This window comes from Somniosus microcephalus, unplaced genomic scaffold, assembly GCF_052327205.1.
Source record: "Somniosus microcephalus isolate GS21.2 unplaced genomic scaffold, FLI_Smic_1.0 unresolved_chr6, whole genome shotgun sequence".
Lineage (NCBI taxonomy): Eukaryota > Metazoa > Chordata > Chondrichthyes > Squaliformes > Somniosidae > Somniosus > Somniosus microcephalus.
The window spans coordinates 13,187,415-13,207,403 of NW_028225184.1; the positions used below are offsets into that span (position 1 = coordinate 13,187,415).

At 54.6% G+C, this 19,989-nt stretch overlaps 1 protein-coding gene across 1 annotated transcript in view; it reads right to left on the reverse strand.

Annotated features, from left to right (window-relative positions):
- The window catches only part of LOC147087094 (CD48 antigen-like), a 47,233-nt gene that overhangs the window by 6,036 nt on the left and 21,208 nt on the right, over positions 1-19,989 (reverse strand). Inside the window, exon 6 of the mRNA XM_085978043.1 lies at positions 16,429-16,487. Coding sequence (XP_085834169.1) covers positions 16,429-16,487 — 59 coding nt within the window. The remainder of the gene's footprint in view (positions 1-16,428; positions 16,488-19,989) is intronic.

Sequence of the window (19,989 nt, forward strand, 5' to 3'; positions counted from 1 at the left end):
TGTAACCTCCTCCAGCCCCTACACCGCTCCCTATCTCTGTAACCTCCTCCAGCCCCTACGCCGCTCCCTATCTCTGTAACCTCCTCCAGCCCCTACACCCCTCCCATCTCTGTAACCTCCTCCAGCCCCTACACCCCTCCCTATCTCTGTAACCATCTCCAGCCCCTACACCCCTCCCTATCTCTGTAACCTCCTCCAGCCCTTACACCCCTCCCTATCACTGTAATCTTCTCCAGCCCCCTACACCCCTCCGTATCTCTGTAACCTCCTCCAGCCCCCTACAACCCTCCCTATCTCTGTAACATCCTCCAGCCCCTACACTGCTCCCTATCTCTGTAACCTCCTCCAGCCCCTACGCCGCTCCCTACCTCTGTAACCTCCTCCAGCCCCTACACCCCTCCCATCTCTGTAACCTCCTCCAGCCCCCACACCCCTCCCTATCTCTGTAACCTCCTCCAGCCCCTACACCGCTCCCTATCTCTGTAACCTCCTCCAGCCCCTACGCCGCTCCCTATCTCTGTAACCTCCTCCAGCCCCTACACCCCTCCCATCTCTGTAACCTCCTCCAGCCCCTACACCCCTCCCTATCTCTGTAACCATCTCCAGCCCCTACACCCCTCCCTATCTCTGTAACCTCCTCCAGCCCTTACACCCCTCCCTATCACTGTAATATTCTCCAGGCTCCTACACCCCTCCCTATCTCTGTAACCTCCTCCAGCCCCCTACAACCCTCCCTATCCCTGCAATCTCCTCCAGCCCCTACAACCCTCCCTCTCTCTGTAACCTCCTCCAGCCCCTACACCCCTCCCTATCTCTGAAACCTCCACCACCCTCTACACCCCTCCCTATCTCTGTACCCTCCTCCAGTCCCTACACCCCTCCCTATCTCTGTAACCTCCTCCAGCCCCTACACACCTCCCTATCTCTGTAACCTCCTCCAGCCCCTACAACCCTCCCTATCTCTGCAACCTCCTCCAGCCCTTACAACCCTCCCTATCTCTGTAACCTCCTCCAGTCCCTACACCCCTCCCTATCTCTGTAACCTCCTCCAGCCCCTACACCCCTCCCTATCTCTGTAACCTCCTCCAGCCCCTACACCCCTCCCTATCTCTGTAACCTCCTCCAGCCCCTACACCCCTCCCTATCTCTGTAACCTCCTCCAGCCCCTACAACCCTCCCTATCTCTGTAACCTCCTCCAGCCCCTACACCCCTCCCTATCTCTGTAACCTCCTCCAGCCCCTACACCCCTCCCATCTCTGTAACCTCCTCCAGCCCCTACACCGCTCCCTATCTCTGTAACCTCCTCCAGCCCCTACGCCGCTCCCTATCTCTGTAACCTCCTCCAGCCCCTACACCCCTCCCATCTCTGTAACCTCCTCCAGCCCCCACACCCCTCCCTATCTCTGTAACCTCCTCCAGCCCCTACACCGCTCCTTATCTCTGTAACCTCCTCCAACCCCTACGCCGCTCCCTATCTCTGTAACCTCCTTCAGCCCCTACACCCCTCCCATCTCTGTAACCTCCTCCAGCCCCTACACCCCTCCTTATCTCTGTAACCTCCTCCAGCCCCTACACCCCTCCCATCTCTGTAACCTCCTCCAGCCCCCACACCCCTCCCTATCTCTGTAACCTCCTCCAGCCCTTACACCCCTCCCTATCACTGTAATCTTCTCCAGCCCCTACACCCCTCCCTATCTCTGTAACCTCCTCCAGCCCCTACAACCCTCCCTATCTCTGTAACCTCCTCCAGCCCCTACAACCCTCCCTATCTCTGTAACCTCCTCCAGCCCCTACACCCCTCCCTATCTCTGTAACCTCCTCCAGCCCCTACGCCGCTCCCTATCTCTGTAACCTCCTCCAGCCCCTACACCCCTCCCATCTCTGTAACCTCCTCCAGCCCCCACACCCCTCCCTATCTCTGTAACCTCCTCCAGCCCCTACACCGCTCCCTATCTCTGTGACCTCCTCCAGCCCCGACGCCGCTCCCTATCTCTGTAACCTCCTCCAGCCCCCTACACCCATCCCTATCTCTGTAACCTCCTCCAGCCCCTACGCCCCTCCCTATCTCTGTAAACTCCTCCAGCCCCTACACTGCTCCCTATCTCTGTAACCTCCTCCAGCACCTACACCCCTCCCTATCTCTGTAACCTCCTCCAGCCCCTACACCCCTCCCTATCTCTGCAACCTCCTCCAGCCCCTACACCGCTCCCTATCTCTGTAACCTCCTCCAGCCCCTACACCCCTCCCTATCTCTGTAACCTCTTCCAGCCCCCTACACCCCTCCCTATCTCTGTAACCTCCTCCAGCCCCTACACTGCTCCCTATCTCTGTAACCTCCTCCAGCACCTACACCCCTCCCTATCTCTGTAACCTCCTCCAGTCCCTACACCCCTCCCTATCTCTGCAACCTCCTCCAGCCCCTACACCGCTCCCTGTCTCTGTAACCTCCTCCAGCCCCTACACCCCTCCCTATCTCTGTAACCTCTTCCAGCCCCCTACACCCCTCCCTATCTCTGTAACCTCCTCCAGCCCCTACACCCCTCCCTATCTCTGTAACCTCCTCCAGCCCCTACACCGCTCCCTATCTCTGTAACCTCCTCCAGCCCCTACGCCGCTCCCTATCTCTGTAACCTCCTCCAGCCCCTACACCGCTCCTTATCTCTGTAACCTCCTCCAACCCCTACGCCGCTCCCTATCTCTGTAACCTCCTTCAGCCCCTACACCCCTCCCATCTCTGTAACCTCCTCCAGCCCCTACACCCCTCCCTATCTCTGTAACCTCCTCCAGCCCCTACACCCCTCCCATCTCTGTAACCTCCTCCAGCCCCCACACCCCTCCCTATCTCTGTAACCTCCTCCAGCCCCTACACCCCTCCCTATCTCTGTAACCTCCTCCAGCCCTTACACCCCTCCCTATCACTGTAATCTTCTCCAGCCCCCGACACCCCTCCCTATCTCTGTAACCTCCTCCAGCCCCTACAACCCTCCCTATCTCTGTAACCTCCTCCAGCCCCTACAACCCTCCCTATCTCTGTAACCTCCTCCAGCCACTACACCCCTCCCTATCTCTGTAACCTCCTCCAGCCCCTACACCGCTCCCTATCTCTGTAACCTCCTCCAGCCCCTACGCCGCTCCCTATCTCTGTAACCTCCTCCAGCCCCTACACCCCTCCCATCTCTGTAACCTCCTCCAACCCCACACCCCTCCCTATCTCTGTAACCTCCTCCAGCCCCTACACCGCTCCCTATCTCTGTAACCTCCTCCAGCCCCGACGCCGCTCCCTATCTCTGTAACCTCCTCCAGCCCCTACACCCCTCCCATCTCTGTAACCTCCTCCAGCCCCTACACCCCTCCCTATCTCTGTAACCTCCTCCAGCCCCTACACCCCTCCCTATCTCTGTAACCTCCTCCAGCCCCTACACCCCTCCCTATCTCTGTAACCTCCTCCAGCCCCTACACCGCTCCCTATCTCTGTAACCTCCTCCAGCCCCTACGCCGCTCCCTTTCTCTGTAACCTCCTCCAGCCCCCTACAACCATCCCTATCTCTGTAACCTCCTCCAGCCCCTACACCCCTCCCTATCTCTGTAAACTCCTCCAGCCCCTACACTGCTCCCTATCTCTGTAACCTCCTCCAGCACCTACACCCCTCCCTATCTCTGTAACCTCCTCCAGCCCCTACACCCCTCCCTATCTCTGTAACCTCCTCCAGCCCCTACACCGCTCCCTATCTCTGTAACCTCCTCCAGCCCCTACGCCGCTCCCTATCTCTGTAACCTCCTCCAGCCCCTACACCCCTCCCATCTCTGTAACCTCCTCCAGCCCCCACACCCCTCCCTATCTCTGTAACCTCCTCCAGCCCCTACACCGCTCCCTATCTCTGTAACCTCCTCCAGCCCCTACGCCGCTCCCTATCTCTGTAACCTCCTCCAGCCCCTACACCCCTCCCATCTCTGTAACCTCCTCCAGCCCGTACACCCCTCCCTATCTCTGTAACCATCTCCAGCCCCTACACCCCTCCCTATCTCTGTAACCTCCTCCAGCCCTTACACCCCTCCCTATCACTGTAATCTTCTCCAGCCCCCTACACCCCTCTCTATCTCTGTAACCTCCTCCAGCCCCTACAACCCTCCCTATCTCTGTAACCTCCTCCAGCCCCTACAACCCTCCCTATCTCTGTAACCTCCTCCAGCCCCCTACAACCCTCCCTATCCCTGCAATCTCCTCCAGCCCCTACAACCCTCCCTCTCTCTGTAACCTCCTCCAGCCCCTACACCCCTCCCTATCTCTGAAACCTCCACCACCCTCTACACCCCTCCCTATCTCTGTACCCTCCTCCAGTCCCTACACCCCTCCCTATCTCTGTAACCTCCTCCAGCCCCTACACACCTCCCTATCTCTGTAACCTCCTCCAGCCCCTACAACCCTCCCTATCTCTGTAACCTCCTCCAGCCCCTACAACCCTCCCTATCTCTGTAACCTCCTCCAGCCACTACACCCCTCCCTATCTCTGTAACCTCCTCCAGCCCCTACACCGCTCCCTATCTCTGTAACCTCCTCCAGCCCCTACGCCGCTCCCTATCTCTGTAACCTCCTCCAGCCCCTACACCCCTCCCATCTCTGTAACCTCCTCCAGCCCCCACACCCCTCCCTATCTCTGTAACCTCCTCCAGCCCCTACACCGCTCCCTATCTCTGTAACCTCCTCCAGCCCCGACGCCGCTCCCTATCTCTGTAACCTCCTCCAGCCTCTACACCCCTCCCATCTCTGTAACCTCCTCCAGCCCCCACACCCCTCCCTATCTCTGTAACCTCCTCCAGCCCCTACACCGCTCCCTATCTCTGTAACCTCCTCCAGCCCCTACGCCGCTCCCTTTCTCTGTAACCTCCTCCAGCCCCCTACAACCATCCCTATCTCTGTAACCTCCTCCAGCCCCTACACCCCTCCCTATCTCTGTAACCTCCTCCAGCCCCTACACCCCTCCCTATCTCTGTAACCTCCTCCAGCCCCTACACTGCTCCCTATCTCTGTAACCTCCTCCAGCCCCTACGCCGCTCCCTATCTCTGTAACCTCCTCCAGCCCCTACACCCCTCCCATCTCTGTAACCTCCTCCAGCCCCCACACCCCTCCCTATCTCTGTAACCTCCTCCAGCCCCTACACCGCTCCCTATCTCTGTAACCTCCTCCAGCCCCTACGCCGCTCCCTATCTCTGTAACCTCCTCCAGCCCCTACACCCCTCCCATCTCTGTAACCTCCTCCAGCCCCTACACCCCTCCCTATCTCTGTAACCATCTCCAGCCCCTACACCCCTCCCTATCTCTGTAACCTCCTCCAGCCCTTACACCCCTCCCTATCACTGTAATCTTCTCCAGCCCCCTACACCCCTCCGTATCTCTGTAACCTCCTCCAGCCCCCTACAACCCTCCCTATCTCTGTAACCTCCTCCAGCCCCTACACTGCTCCCTATCTCTGTAACCTCCTCCAGCCCCTACGCCGCTCCCTACCTCTGTAACCTCCTCCAGCCCCTACACCCCTCCCATCTCTGTAACCTCCTCCAGCCCCCACACCCCTCCCTATCTCTGTAACCTCCTCCAGCCCCTACACCGCTCCCTATCTCTGTAACCTCCTCCAGCCCCTACGCCGCTCCCTATCTCTGTAACCTCCTCCAGCCCCTACACCCCTCCCATCTCTGTAACCTCCTCCAGCCCCTACACCCCTCCCTATCTCTGTAACCATCTCCAGCCCCTACACCCCTCCCTATCTCTGTAACCTCCTCCAGCCCTTACACCCCTCCCTATCACTGTAATATTCTCCAGGCTCCTACACCCCTCCCTATCTCTGTAACCTCCTCCAGCCCCCTACAACCCTCCCTATCCCTGCAATCTCCTCCAGCCCCTACAACCCTCCCTCTCTCTGTAACCTCCTCCAGCCCCTACACCCCTCCCTATCTCTGAAATCTCCACCACCCTCTACACCCCTCCCTATCTCTGTACCCTCCTCCAGTCCCTACACCCCTCCCTATCTCTGTAACCTCCTCCAGCCCCTACACACCTCCCTATCTCTGTAACCTCCTCCAGCCCCTACAACCCTCCCTATCTCTGCAACCTCCTCCAGCCCTTACAACCCTCCCTATCTCTGTAACCTCCTCCAGTCCCTACACCCCTCCCTATCTCTGTAACCTCCTCCAGCCCCTACACCCCTCCCTATCTCTGTAACCTCCTCCAGCCCCTACACCCCTCCCTATCTCTGTAACCTCCTCCAGCCCCTACACCCCTCCCTATCTCTGTAACCTCCTCCAGCCCCTACACCCCTCCCGACCTCTGTAACCTCCTCCAGCCCCTACACCCCTCCCTATCTCTGTAACCTCCTCCAGCCACTACACCCCTCCCTATCTTTGTAACCTCCTCCAGCCCCCGACACCCCTCCCTATCTCTGTAACCTCCTCCAGCCCCTACAGCCCTCCCTATTGATATAACCTCCTCCAGCCCCACAATCCTATCTCTGAAAACTCCACCAGCCCCTACACCCCTCCCTATCTCTGTAACCTCCTCCAGCCCACACAACCCTTCCTATCTCTGTAACCTCCTCCAGCCCCTACACCCCTCCCTATCTGTGTAACCTCCTACAGCCCCCTACACCCCTCCCTATCTCTGTAACCTCCTCCAGCCCCTACAAACCTCCCTATCTATAACCTCCTCCAGCCCCAACAGCCCTCCCTATTAATATAACCTTCTCCAGCCCTACAACACTCCCTATCTCTGTAACCTCCTCCAGCCCTACAACCCTCCCTATCTCTGTAACCTCCTCCAGCCCCACAATCCTCTCTATCTCTGAAAGCTCCACCAGCCCCGACACCCCTCCCCATCTCTGTAACCTCCTCCAGCCCTACAACGCTCCCTATCTCTGTAACCTCCTCCAGCCCTACAACCCTCCCTATCTCTGTAACCTCCTCCAGGCCCTACATCCCTCCCAATCTCTGTAACCTCCTCCAGCCCCTACAACTCGCCCTATCTCTGTAACCTCCTACATCCCTACAACCCTCCCTATATCTGTAACCTCCTCAAGCCTCTACACCCCTCCCTATCTCTGGTAACCTCCTCCAGCCCCTACACCCCTCCCTATCTCTGTAACCTCCTCCGGCCCCTACACCCCTCACTATCTCTGTAACCCACTCCAGCCCCCACACCCCTCCCTATCTCTGGTAACCTCCTCCAGCCCCTACACCCCTCCCTATCTCTGTAACCTCCTCCAGGCCCCTACAACCCTCCCTATCTCTGTAACCTCCTCCAGCTCCTACACCCCTCCCTATCTCTGTAACCCACTCCAGCCCCTACACCCCTCCCTATCTCTGTAACGCCCTCCAGCCCTACACCCCTCCCTATCTCTGTAACCTCCTCCAGCCCCTACACCATTCCCTATCTCTGTAACCTCCTCCAGACCCTACAACCCTCCCTATCTCTGTAACCTCCTCCAGTCCTACAACACTCCCTGTCTCTGTAACCTCCTCCAGCCCCTACAACCCCCCTATCTCTGTAACCTCCTCCAGTCCTACAACACTCCTTATCTCTGTAACCTCCTCCAGCCCTACAACCCACCCTATCTCTGTAACCTCCTCCAGCCCCTACACCCCTCCCTATCTCTGTAACCTCCTCCAGCCCCCTACACCCCTCCCTATCTCTGTAAACTCCTCCAGCCCCTACACCCTCGCTATCTCTGTAATATCCTCCAGCCCCTACAACCCTCCCTATCTCTGTAACCTCCTCCAGCCCTACAACTCTCCCTATCTTTGTAAACACCTCCAGCCCCTACAACACGCCCTATCTCTGTAACCTCCTCCAGCCCTACAACCCTCCCTATCTCTGTAACCTCCTCCAGCCCCTACAACCCTCACTATCTCTGTAATATCCTCCAGCCCCTACAATCCTCCCTATCTCTGTAACCTCCTCCAGCCCTACAACTCTCCCTATCTCTGTAAACTCCTCCAGCCCCTACAACACTCCCTATCTCTGAAATCTCCTCCAGCCTCTACAAACCTTCCTATCTATAACCTCCTCCAGCCCCTACAGCCCTCCCTATTGATATAACCTCCTCCTGCCCCACAACCCTCCCTATCTCTGTAACCTCCTCCAGCCCTACAACCCTCCCTATCTCTGTAAACTCCTCCAGGCCCTACACCCCTCCCTATCTCTGTAACCTCCTCCAACCCCTACACGCCTCCCTATCTCTGTAACCTCCTCCAGGCCCCTACAACTCTCCCTATCTCTGTAACCTCCTCCAGCCCCTACAACACTCCCTATCTCTGAAATCTCCTCCAGCCTCTACAAACCTTCCTATCTCTGTAACCTCCTCCAGACGCTACACCCCTCCCTATCTCTGCATCCTCCTCCAGCCCCCTACACCCCTCCCTATCTCTGTAACCTCCTCCAGCCCCTACAAACCTCCCTATCTATAACCTCCTCCAGCCCCAGCAGCCCTCCCTATTAATATAACCTCCTCCAGCCCTACAATACTCTCTATCTCTGTAACCTCCTCCAGCCCCTACAGCCCTCCCTATTGATATAACCTCCTCCAGCCCCACAATCCTCTCTATCTCTGAAAACTCCACCAGCCCCTACACCCCTCCCTATCTCTGTAACCTCCTCCAGCCCCTACACCCCTCCCTATCTCTGTAACCTCCTCCAGCCCTACAACGCTCCCTATCTCTGTAACCTCCTCCAGCCCCTACACCCCTCCCTATCTCTGTAACCTCCTCCAGCTCCTACACCCCTCCCTATCTCTGTAACCTCCTCAAGCCCTACAACCTTCCCTATCTCTGTAACCTCCTCCAGCCCTACAACCCTCCCTATCTCTGTAACCTCCTCCAGCCCCTACACCCCTCCCTATCTCTGTAACCTCCTCCAGCCCTACAACGCTCCCTATCTCTGTAACCTCCTCCAGCCCTACAACGCTCCCTATCTCTGTAACCTCCTCCAGCCCTACAACCCTCCCTATCTCTGTAACCTCCTCCAGCCCCAACAACTCTCCCTATCTCTGTAACCTCCTACAGCCCTACAACCCTCCCTATATCTGAAACCTCCTCAAGCCTCTACACCCCTCCCTATCTCTGTAACCTCCTCCAGGCCCTACACCCCTCCCTATCTCTGTAACCTCCTCCAGCCCCTACAAACCTCCCTATCTCTGTAACCCCCTCCAGCCCCTACAACCCACCCTATCTCTGTAACCTCGTCCAGCCCCTACAACCCTCCCTATCTCTGTAACCTCCTCCAGCTCCTACACCCCTCCCTATCTCTGTAACCCCCTCCAGCCCCTACAACCCTCCCTATCTCTGTAACCTCGTCCAGCCCCTACAACCCTACCTATCTCTGTAACCTCCTCCAGCTCCTACACCCCTCCCCATCTCTGTAACCCCCTCCAGCCCTACACCCCTCCCTATCTCTGTAAACTCCTCCAGCCCCTACACCCCTCCCTATCTCTGTAACCTCCTCCAGGCCCCTACACCCCTCCCTATCTCTGTAACCTCCTCCAGCCCCCACACCCCTCCCTATCTCTGTAACCTCCTCCAGACCCTACAACCCTCCCTATCTCTGTAACCTCCTCCAGTCCTACAACACTCCCTGTCTCTGTAACCTCCTCCAGCCCCTACACCCCTCCCTATATCTGTAACCTCCTCAAGCCTCTACACCCCTCCCTATCTCTGTAACCTCCTCCAGCCCCTACACCCCTCCCTATCTCTGTAACCTCCTCCAGGCCCCTACAGCCCTCCCTATTTCTGTAACCTCCTCCAGCCCCTACACCCCCTCCCTATCTCTGTAACCTCCTCCAGCACCTACAACCCTCCCTATCTCTGTAACCTCCTCCAGCCCCTACAAACCTCCCTATCTCTGTAACACCCTCCAGCCCCTACAACCCTCCCTATCTCTGTAACCTCGTCCAGCCCCGACAACCCTCCCTATCTCTGTAACCTCCTCCAGCTCCTACACCCCTCCCTATCTCTGTAACCTCCTCCAGCCCCTACACCCCTCCCTATCTCTGTAACCTCCTCCAGCCCCTGCAACCCTCCCTATCTCTGTAACCTCCTCCAGCTCCTACACCCCTCCCCATCTCTGTAACCTCCTCCAGCCCCTACAACCCTCCCTATCTCTGTAACCTCCTCCAGCTCCTACACCCTCCCTATCTCTGTAACCTCCTCCAGCCCCTACAACCCTCCCTATCTCTGTAACCTCCTCCAGCCCCTACAACCCTCCCTATCTCTGTAACCTCCTCCAGCTCCTACACCCCTCCCTATCTCTGTAACCCCCTCCAGCCCCTACAACCCTCCCTATCTCTGTAACCTCGTCCAGCCCCTACAACCCTCCCTATCTCTGTAACCTCCTCCAGCTCCTACACCCCTCCCCATCTCTGTAACCCCCTCCAGCCCTACACCCCTCCCTATCTCTGTAAACTCCTCCAGCCCCACCATTCCCTATCTCTGTAACCTCCTCCAGACCCTACAACCCTCCCTATCTCTGTAACCTCCTCCAGTCCTACAACACTCCCTGTCTCTGTAACCTCCTCCAGCCCCTACAACCCCCCTATCTCTGTAACCTCCTCCAGTGCTACAACACTCCTTATCTCTGTAACCTCCTCCAGCCCTACAACCCTCCCTATCTCTGTAACCTCCTCCAGCCCCTACACCCTCGCTATCACTGTAACCTCCTCCAGCCCTACAACCCTCCCTATCTCTGTAACCTCCTCCAGCCCCCTACAGCCTCCCTATTTCTGTAACCTCCTCCAGCCCCTACAACCCCTCCCTATCTCTGTAACCTCCTCCAGCCCCTACAACCCTCCCTATCGCTATAACCTCCTCCAGCCCTACAGCCCTCCCTATCTCTGTAATATCCTCCAGCCCCTACAACCTTCCCTATCTCTGTAACCTCCTCCAGCCCTACAACCCTCCCTATCTCTGTAACCTCCCCCAGCCCCTACAACACTCCCTATCTCTGAAATCTCCTCCAGCCCCTACAACCCTCACTGTCTCTGTAACCTCCTCCAGCCCCTACACTCCTCCCTATCTCTGTAACCTCCTCCAGCCTCTACAACACTCCCTATCTCTGAAATCTCCTCCAGCCCCTACAAACCTCCCTATCTCTGTAACCTCCTCCAAACCCTACCACCCTCCCTATCTCTGTAACCTCCCCCAGCCCCTACAATTCACAATTCAAATCGCTTTATTGGCATGATAAGTTACATCTTATGTTGCCAAAGCATCAAAATACATTTATGGTTTAGCACATAAACGCAGTTCTATTCATACAGTGTATGTAACCTCCTCCAGCCCCTACACCCCTCCCTATCTCTGTAACCTCCTCCAGCGCCTACACCCCTCCCTATCTCTGTAACCTCCTCCAGCCCCTACAACACTCCCTATCTCTGTAACCTCCTCCAGCCCCTACAACCCTCCCTATCTCTGTAACCTCCTCCAGCCCCTACAACCCTCCCTAACTCTGTAACCTCCTCCAGCCCCTACAACCCTCCCTATCTCTGTAACCTCCTCCAGCCCCTACAACCCTCCCTATCTCTGTAACCTCCTCCAGCCCCTACAACACTCCCTATCTCTGTAAGCTCCTCCAGCCCCCACAACCCTCCGAGATCTCTGCGCTCCTCCAAGTTTCTTGAGTGTTGTTGGAGCTGCACTCATCCAGGCAAGTGGAGAGTATTCCATCACACTCCTTACTTGTGCCTTGTAGATGGTGGAAAGGCTTTGGGGGGTCAGGAGGTGAGACACTCTCCACAGAATACCTAGCCTTTGACCTGCTCTTGTAGTCACAGTATTTATGTGGCTGGTTCAGTTAAGTTTCTAGTCAATGGTGACTCCCCAGGATGTTGATGGTGGGGGATTCGGCGATGGTAATGCCGTTGAATGTCAGGGGGCTGTGGTTAGACTCTCGCTTGTTGGAGATAGTCATTGCCTGGCACTTGTGTGGCGCGAATGTTACCTGCCACTTATCAGCCCAAGCCTGAACGTTGTCCAGGTCTTGTTGCATGCGGGCATGGACTGCTTCATTATCTGAGGAGTTGTGAATGGTGCTGAACACTGTGCAGTCATCAGCGAACATCCCCACTTCTGACCATATGATGGAGGGAAGGTCATTGATGATGCAGCTGAAGATGGTTGGGCCTTGGACACTGCCCTGAGGAACACCTGCAGCGATGTCCTGGGGCTGTGATGATTGACCTCCAACCACCACAACCATCTTCCTTTGTGCTAGGTATGACTCCAGCCAGTGGAGAGTTTTCCCCCTGATTCCCATTGACTTCAGTTTTACTAGGGCTCCTTGATGCCAGACTCGGTCAAATGCTGCCTTGATGTCAAGGGCAGTCACTCTCACCTCACCTCTGGAATTCAGCTCCTTTGTCCATGTTTGGACCAAGGCTGTAATGAGGTCGGGAGCCGAGTGGTCCTGGTGGAACCCAAACTGGGCATCAGTGAGCAGGTTATTGGTGAGTAAGTGCCGCTTGATAGCACTGTCGACGACACCTTCCATCACCTTGCTGATGATTGAGAGTAGACTGATGGGGCAGTAATTGGCCGGATTGGATTTGTCCTGCTTTTTGGGGACAAGACATACCTGGGCAGTTTTCCACATTGTCGGATAGATGCTAGTGTTGTAGCTGTACTGGAACAGCTTGGCTAGAGGCACGGCTAGTTCTGGAGCACAAGACTTCAGCACGATAGCCGGGATGTTGTCAGGGCCCACAGCCTTTGCTGTATCCAGTGTGCTCAGCCGTTTCTTGATATCATGTAGGGTGAATCGAATTGGTTGAAGACTGGCTTCTGTGATGGTGGGGACCTCAGGAGGAGGCCGATCTGGATCATCCACTCGGCACTTCTGGCTGAAGATGGTTGCAAACGCTTCAGCCTTGTCTTTTGCACTCACGTACTGGGCTCCACCATCATTGAGGATGGCGATATTCATGGAGCCTCCTCCTCCTGTTAGTTGTTTAATGGTCCACCACCATTCACGGCTGGATGTGGCAGGACTGCAGAGCTTTGATCTGATCCGTTGATTGTGGGATCGCTTAGCCCTGTCTATAGCATGCTGCTTCTGCTTTTTAACATGCATGTAGTCCTGTGTTGCAGCTTCCCCAGGTTGGCACCTCATTTTTAGGTACGCCTGGTGCTGCTCCTGGCACTCCTTATTGAACCAGGGTTGGTCCCCTGTCTTGGTGGTAATGGTATAGTGAGGGATATGCCGGGCCATGAGATTAGAGATTGTGGTGGAATGCAATTCTGCTGCTGCTGATGGCCCACAGCGCCTCATGGATGCCCAGTTTTGAGCTGCTAGATCTGTTCTGAATCTATCCCATTTAGCACGGTGGTAGTGCCACACAACACGATGGAGGGTGTCCTCAGTGTGAAGACGGGACTTCGTCTCCACAATGACTGTGTGGTGGTCACTCATACCAATACTGTCAAGGACAGATGCATCTGCGACAGGTAGATTGGTGAGGACGAGGTCAAGGAGGTTTTTCCCTCGTGTTGGTTCTCTCACCACCTGTCGCAGGCCCAGACTGGCAGCTATGTCCTTTAGGACTCGGCCAGCTCGGTCAGCAGTGGTGCTGCCGAACCCAGTCATGGTGATGGACATTGAAGTCCCCCACCCAGACTACATTCTGTGTCCTTTGCTACTCTCGGTGCTTCTTCCAAGTGATGTTCAACATGGAGGAGTACTGATTCATCATCAGTAGATGGTAATCAGCAAGAGGTTTCCTTGCCCATGTTTGACCTGAAGCCATGAGACTTCATGGGGTCCGGAGTCAATGTTGAGGGCGAGGGAATTGGATGTAATATCTCCAAATTTGCAGACGACACAAAGCTGGGTGGGAGGGTAAGCTGTGAGGAGGATGTCGTGAAACTCGAGTACGATTTGGACAGGTTGGGTGATTGGGCAGAAACATGGCAAATGCACTATAATGTGGATAAATGTGAGGTTATCCACTTTGGTGGCAAAAACAGGAAGGCAGATTATTATTTGAATGGCAATAGATTGGGAGAAGGGGAAGTGCAAAGAGACCTGGGTGTTCTTGTGCACCAGTCGCTGAAGGTAAGCATGCAGGTGCAGCAGGCGGTTAAGAAGGCAAATGGTATGTTGGCCTTCGTAGCAAGAGGGTTCGAGTACAGGAACAAGGATGTCTTGCTGCAGTTGTACAGGGCCTTGGTGAGACCACACCTTGATTATTGTGTGCAGTTTTGGTCACCTTATCTGAGGAAGGATGTTCTTGCCATGGAGGGAGTGCAGCGAAGATTCACCAGGCTGATACCTGGGATGGCAGGAATGACGTATGAGGAGAGATTGGGTCGATTGGGCTTATACTCACTGGAGTTTAGAAGATTGAGAGGGGATCTCATCGAAACCTATAAAATTCGGTCAGGCCTGGACAGACTAGATGCAGGAAGGGTGTTCCCGATGGCGGGGGAGTCCAGAACCAGGGGTCACAGTCTAAGGATAAGGGGTAAGCCATTTAGGACTGAAATGAGGAGGAATTTCTTCACCCAGAGAGTGGTGAACCTGTGGAATTCTCTGCCACAGAGGGCGGTGGAGGCCAGTTCATTAAATATATTCAAGAAAGAATTTGATATGTTTCTTGAGGCTAAAGGGATCAAGGGATATGGGGAGAAGGCAGGGACAGGGTACTGAATTTGGATGATCAGCCATGATCTCATTGAATGGCGGAGCAGGCTCGAGGGGCCGAATGGCCTACTCCTGCTCCTATCTTCTATGTTTCTATGTTTCTATGCCCTCCCGACTGTATACCACTGTCCCGTCACCCCTGGTGGGTCTGTCCTGCCGGTGGGACAGGACATACCCAGGGATGGTGATGGAGGAGTTCGGGACATTGACTGAAAGGTATGATTCGGTGAGTATGACTATGTCAGGCTGTTGCTTGACTGGTCTGTGGGACAGTTCGCAGATTCATCTGTCCATGACAGTATTGGTCGCCGCCATTGTGGAGACCAAGTCTCATCTTATCCCAGACCAGCGGTTTTCCTTCCCTGAAGGACGTTAGCGAACCAGATGGGTTTTTACAACAATCTGATAGTTTCATGGTCACCATTACTGATACTAGCTTTTTATTCCAGATTTATTTCAATAACTGAATTTAAATTCCACAGCCATGCTGGGATTTGAACTGCCGTCTCACGGATCATTAGTCAGGCCTCTGGATTACTAGCCCAGTGTCGTTGCCACTACGCTACCGTTGATCTATTTCAGACCTCACTGTGGAATACTGGCGAGGACTGTCAAAACATTTGGCATTCAGAGCGGGCAATGGGACTTGGGACCTTGCCGTATGCCGAGAGATTGGGTCGATTGGGCTTATACTCGCTGGAGTTCAGAAGAACGAGAGGGGATCTCATTGAAACTTATACAATTCTGACAGGACTAGACAGACTAGATGCAGGAAGGATGTTCCCGATGGTCGGGGAGTCCAGAACCAGGGCTCACAGCCTAAGGATAAGGGGTAAGCCATTTAGGACTGAGATGAGGAGGAATTTCTTCACCCAGAGAGTGGTGAACCTGTGGAATTCGCTACTACAGAAGGCAGTGGAGGCCAATTCACTAAATATATTCAAGAAGGAGTTAGATATATTTCTTAAGGCTAAAGGGATCAAGGGGTATGGGGAGAAAGCAGGGACAGGGTACTGAATTTGGATGATCAGCCATGATCGCATTGAATGGCAGAACAGGCTCGAGGGGCCGAATGGCCTCCTCCTGCTCGTATCTTCGATGTTTCTACGTGTCTTTGTGTGGGGCTGAAGATTAACTGAGATTCAGCACGGGCTCGACTGGCCGAATGGCCTTCTTCCACGCTGTAACCATTCTATGATTCTATGATCACACATTGCGGGGGGGGGAGCCGTGGTATCAGTTAACTCAGTACAGACACGGGGCGGGCGGGTGTGGGTGGGAGATCACACCTGGAGTGGCCCCCTTACAGGAGAGGATAGAGAGATCAACCATGGGGGTGGTACGAGGCGGGTAGCGCGGGGGCGAATGAATTGGGAGGGTGGCACGGTGGCATAGTGGTTAGCACTGTTGCCTCACAGCGCCAGAGACCCGGGTTCGAATCCGGCCTCGGGTGACTGTCTGTGTGGAGTTTGCACATTCTCCCCGTGTTTGCGTGGGTTTCCTCCGGGTGCTCCGGTTTCCTCCCACAGTCCAAAGATGTGCGGGTTAGGTTGATTGGCTATGATAAAAATTGACCCTTAGTGTTAGGGGGATTAAATACGTGGGGTTACGGGGATAGGGTGGGATATGTGTTGGTGTAGGGGTTACGGGGATCGGGTGGGATATGTGTCGGTGCAGGCTCGATGGGCCGAAATGGCCTCTATCTGCACTGTGGCGTTTCTGTGATTCTGTGATTTCTGTGAAGTGACGACTCACGTAATTGTTGCAAACTGCGGATTCCGCCAGGTCGGTGTGGTTGAGCAGAGAAAACAACCCTGTAACGAGAGAAGCCAAGAGAAGGTCAGAGTGCAGAGCAAGACCTGGACGACATTTAGCCTTGGGCTAATCAATGGGAAACAACATTCGCACCACACAAGTGCCAGGGAATGACCACCTCCAATAAGAAAGTCTAACCACCTCCCCCTTGACATTCAACGGCATTATCATCACCGCATCCCCCACCATCAACATCCTGGGGGGTCACCATTGACCAGAAACTTAACTGGACCAGCCACGTAAATACTGTGGCTACAAGAGCGGGTCAGAGGCTGAGTATTCTGTGGCGAGTGTCTCACCTCCTGACTCCTCAAAGCCTTTCCACCATCTATGTAGTGTATGTGTCCGTCTACCTTTAAGAAAACCATTGTATGTAACCGTTCACCTTTAAGAGAACTATTTTAGGTGTGGCACTACTTTGTTGGCTTCTGTATACTGTAATACCGACGGTGACCACACCGGTATATAAGTGCTGTGTCAGGATTTATTTGGCAGATTCGAATAGTAAAGTCCTGTTTTAAGTTACTCTTGGAGTCTGTGTATTAATTAACTAAACAACCCACAGACTTTACAGTGGCGACGAGTCCGATCGTACCCTGCGGCAACAATACTTCCGAAGCAGTTAACGAGCGTCGAGAAGAGGCAACTGCCCTCGTCGTTCTGCTGGGAGAAAACTCGAGGCTGCAGAACTAGAAAGGAGGAAGAATTCAGAGACAAAGACTTCCATCAGCAACAGGCACTGACTGTCCCTTCTGCCACGGTGAGGAGTGAGCCGATCAGCACGAGAAGCAAGGCGGCCACGGTGACTGTGAGTAAGGGAAAAGTAAAAAGAATAACCGGAGCATAAGGGCGGTGCACGCGACCACGGTCGGGGGAAAGGAGCCGGACAGAAGTCGGGTCCAGAGGCGCTGAGACTGGGGCAGCATGGAGCAAGGAAGCCGCGGTACAGACAGGCTGGGGACGCAACGGCGTCGTGAGACAGCTAGACCGCGACCGGCGAAAAAGGCCGGGCTGCGACCGAGGCCACGAAGCGCTGCGACCGGGAACGTAGGCACGGGAAGAGATAAACTCAGCCGCAGCCGGGGAGGGAAGCACCGGACTGCGAGAGGGCTGGGAGGCGCGATTGGGAGCCGAGCGAGCGGGAGAGGCAGAGCCGACCAAGGGAGACTGAGCGAGAGCCAGTCCAGCGGCTGAAACTGTTCTCCGTCAACGGGGTGTACCCAGCACCGGTAGAGCCGAGCGAGCGGGAGAGAGACAGAGCCCGAGCAAGGGAGACTGAGTGAGAGCCAGCCCAGCGGCTGAAACTGTTCTCCATCAACGGGGTGTACCCAGCGCCGGTAGAGCCGAGCGAGCGGGAGAGAGACAGAGCCCGAGCAAGGGAGACTGAGCGAGAGCCAGTCCAGCGGCTGAAACTGTTCTCCATCAACGGGGTGTACCCAGCACCGGTAGAGCCGAGCGAGCGGGAGAGAGACAGAGCCCGAGCAAGGGGAACTGAGCGAGAGCCAGCCCAGCGGCTGAACCTGTTCGCCGTCAACGGGGTGTACCCAGCGCCGGTTGCCCTGCCAAGAAAAGGGAAAGCACTGAAGCCGACGCGCAGGCTGTGAACCTGAAAGCCAGCGGCCGTCGCCCGTGGGGAAAGTGTACCCCTCCCGCCAGGGGAAGAAACACGGGAAACCGCCATTAGGCGGAGAAGAAGACAGAAGCGGGGAACCGCCATTGAAGTGGGCGGGGAGAGAAGATAAGCGCGGGAAACCGCCATTTTCGCGGGAACCGCCATCTTGAAAAAAAAAAAGAAAATTTAAAGAAATAATCCGTGGTGTTATCAGGAAGAGAGGAAGATGCCTAAGCGTGGTAACATCAACGATTTTAATTCCGAGGTAGAAGACTGGGCCACGTATGTGGAACGCATTGAGATCTATTGTGAGGCCAATAAAATAGAAGAAGATGACAAAGCTATAACCTTGCTAAACTCGATGGGCGCGAAGACATACGGGCTCTTGAAGCATCTACTATCATCGGCTAAACCGGCGGATCAGACTTTCGATGATATTGTGGCTGTTCTGAAGGATCACTTGAACCCCACACCGTTGATGTTGGCGGAACGATTCAAATTCTATGCGAGAACGCAACGGAAAGACGAGAGCAACGCAGAATACTTGGTCGAACTGCGTAGACTAGCGAAATACTGCCAGTTTGGAGGGAATCTGACAGAGGCATTGCGAGACAAGTTCGTGTGCGGGTTGTCAAAGGAAGGAACGCAAAAGCGACTACTCGAAGAGAACGACCTTACACTTGACAGGGCTGTCCTTATTGCAGCATTGCATGAAGCCACAGCGAAGGGAACTGCGGAAATGCAGCTAAAGACAGCGGCACTCAGTGTGGATCAAATTACCTCGACAACAACAAAATGCTATCGTTGTGGGAAGACAACACACGACCAGAACCAATGCTGGTTTAAGAACCAGGAATGTAGGAAATGTGGCAAACTGGGTCACATAGCTAAGGTATGCCGGTCAGGGAAGAAGACCAACAACCAAAGGAAGCCATCACAGGAAAAGTACAACAAGGTACACAAGGTGGCTGAGAAGAGTTCAGACGAACAGAATTCGGACTCAGACCCAAATGGCCAGGAGCTGGGTAGTCTGAGAATTCACAATGTGAGTAAGGAAGCTGACCTACAAACTATCTGGGTCATGCTAAAAATAGCTGGAGTCCAAGTGAAAATGGAGTTGGATACTGGATCAGCTCTATCAGTCATAAATCGAAGGGATTACCACCAGCTATTCTCACATATACCCTTAAGAGATACCAAGTTCGTATTGCAGACATACACGGGGCATAAAGTATACCCCATGGGAAAGATAAGAGTCAAGGTGAGAGATAGGGGTAAAGAACACCCAAGAATGAACTTATACGTACTACCTGAGGGAGGACCACCACTTCTAGGACGGGAGTGGATCAAGAAAATAGACATGGAATGGCACTATCTAAAAGCCATAATGAGTGAGGACTCGGTGCAGACGATCAGCTCAGATTCTGAATCGGATGACGATAAGACCAACCCAAATGTGAAAGACAAGGCTAAAATGGACTTGCCGACTAAGGTTGGAAAAACGAAGGCATGCATAAAGGCTTATGCTCCAGAGAAGAACAAAGTTTCAGAACAGATCTCCACCGAACAACGACAACATAGTTTGACAGAGAATTCTGAGTCTGTTCAGTTTAAGGACATATCCATGACGGAAGAACACCGAGCTCGGACTCAACTTTATTTCAAATTACGACAACAATTAGAACAATTGAGTTACCGTCTCGTACAAGAGATGAAAACAATGAAAAAGTTCTATGACACCGAATGGGAGAATCTGGAAAGACAACAGAAGCAGCTAGCTCAAGCAGAGAGCGACCATAGAGCCATCGTGACCAATCACCGATCACATCTCCCTTATGATGTTCAGGAGTTAGAATATTTGCAGAAAGAAGCAAGTGAAGAGGAATCTT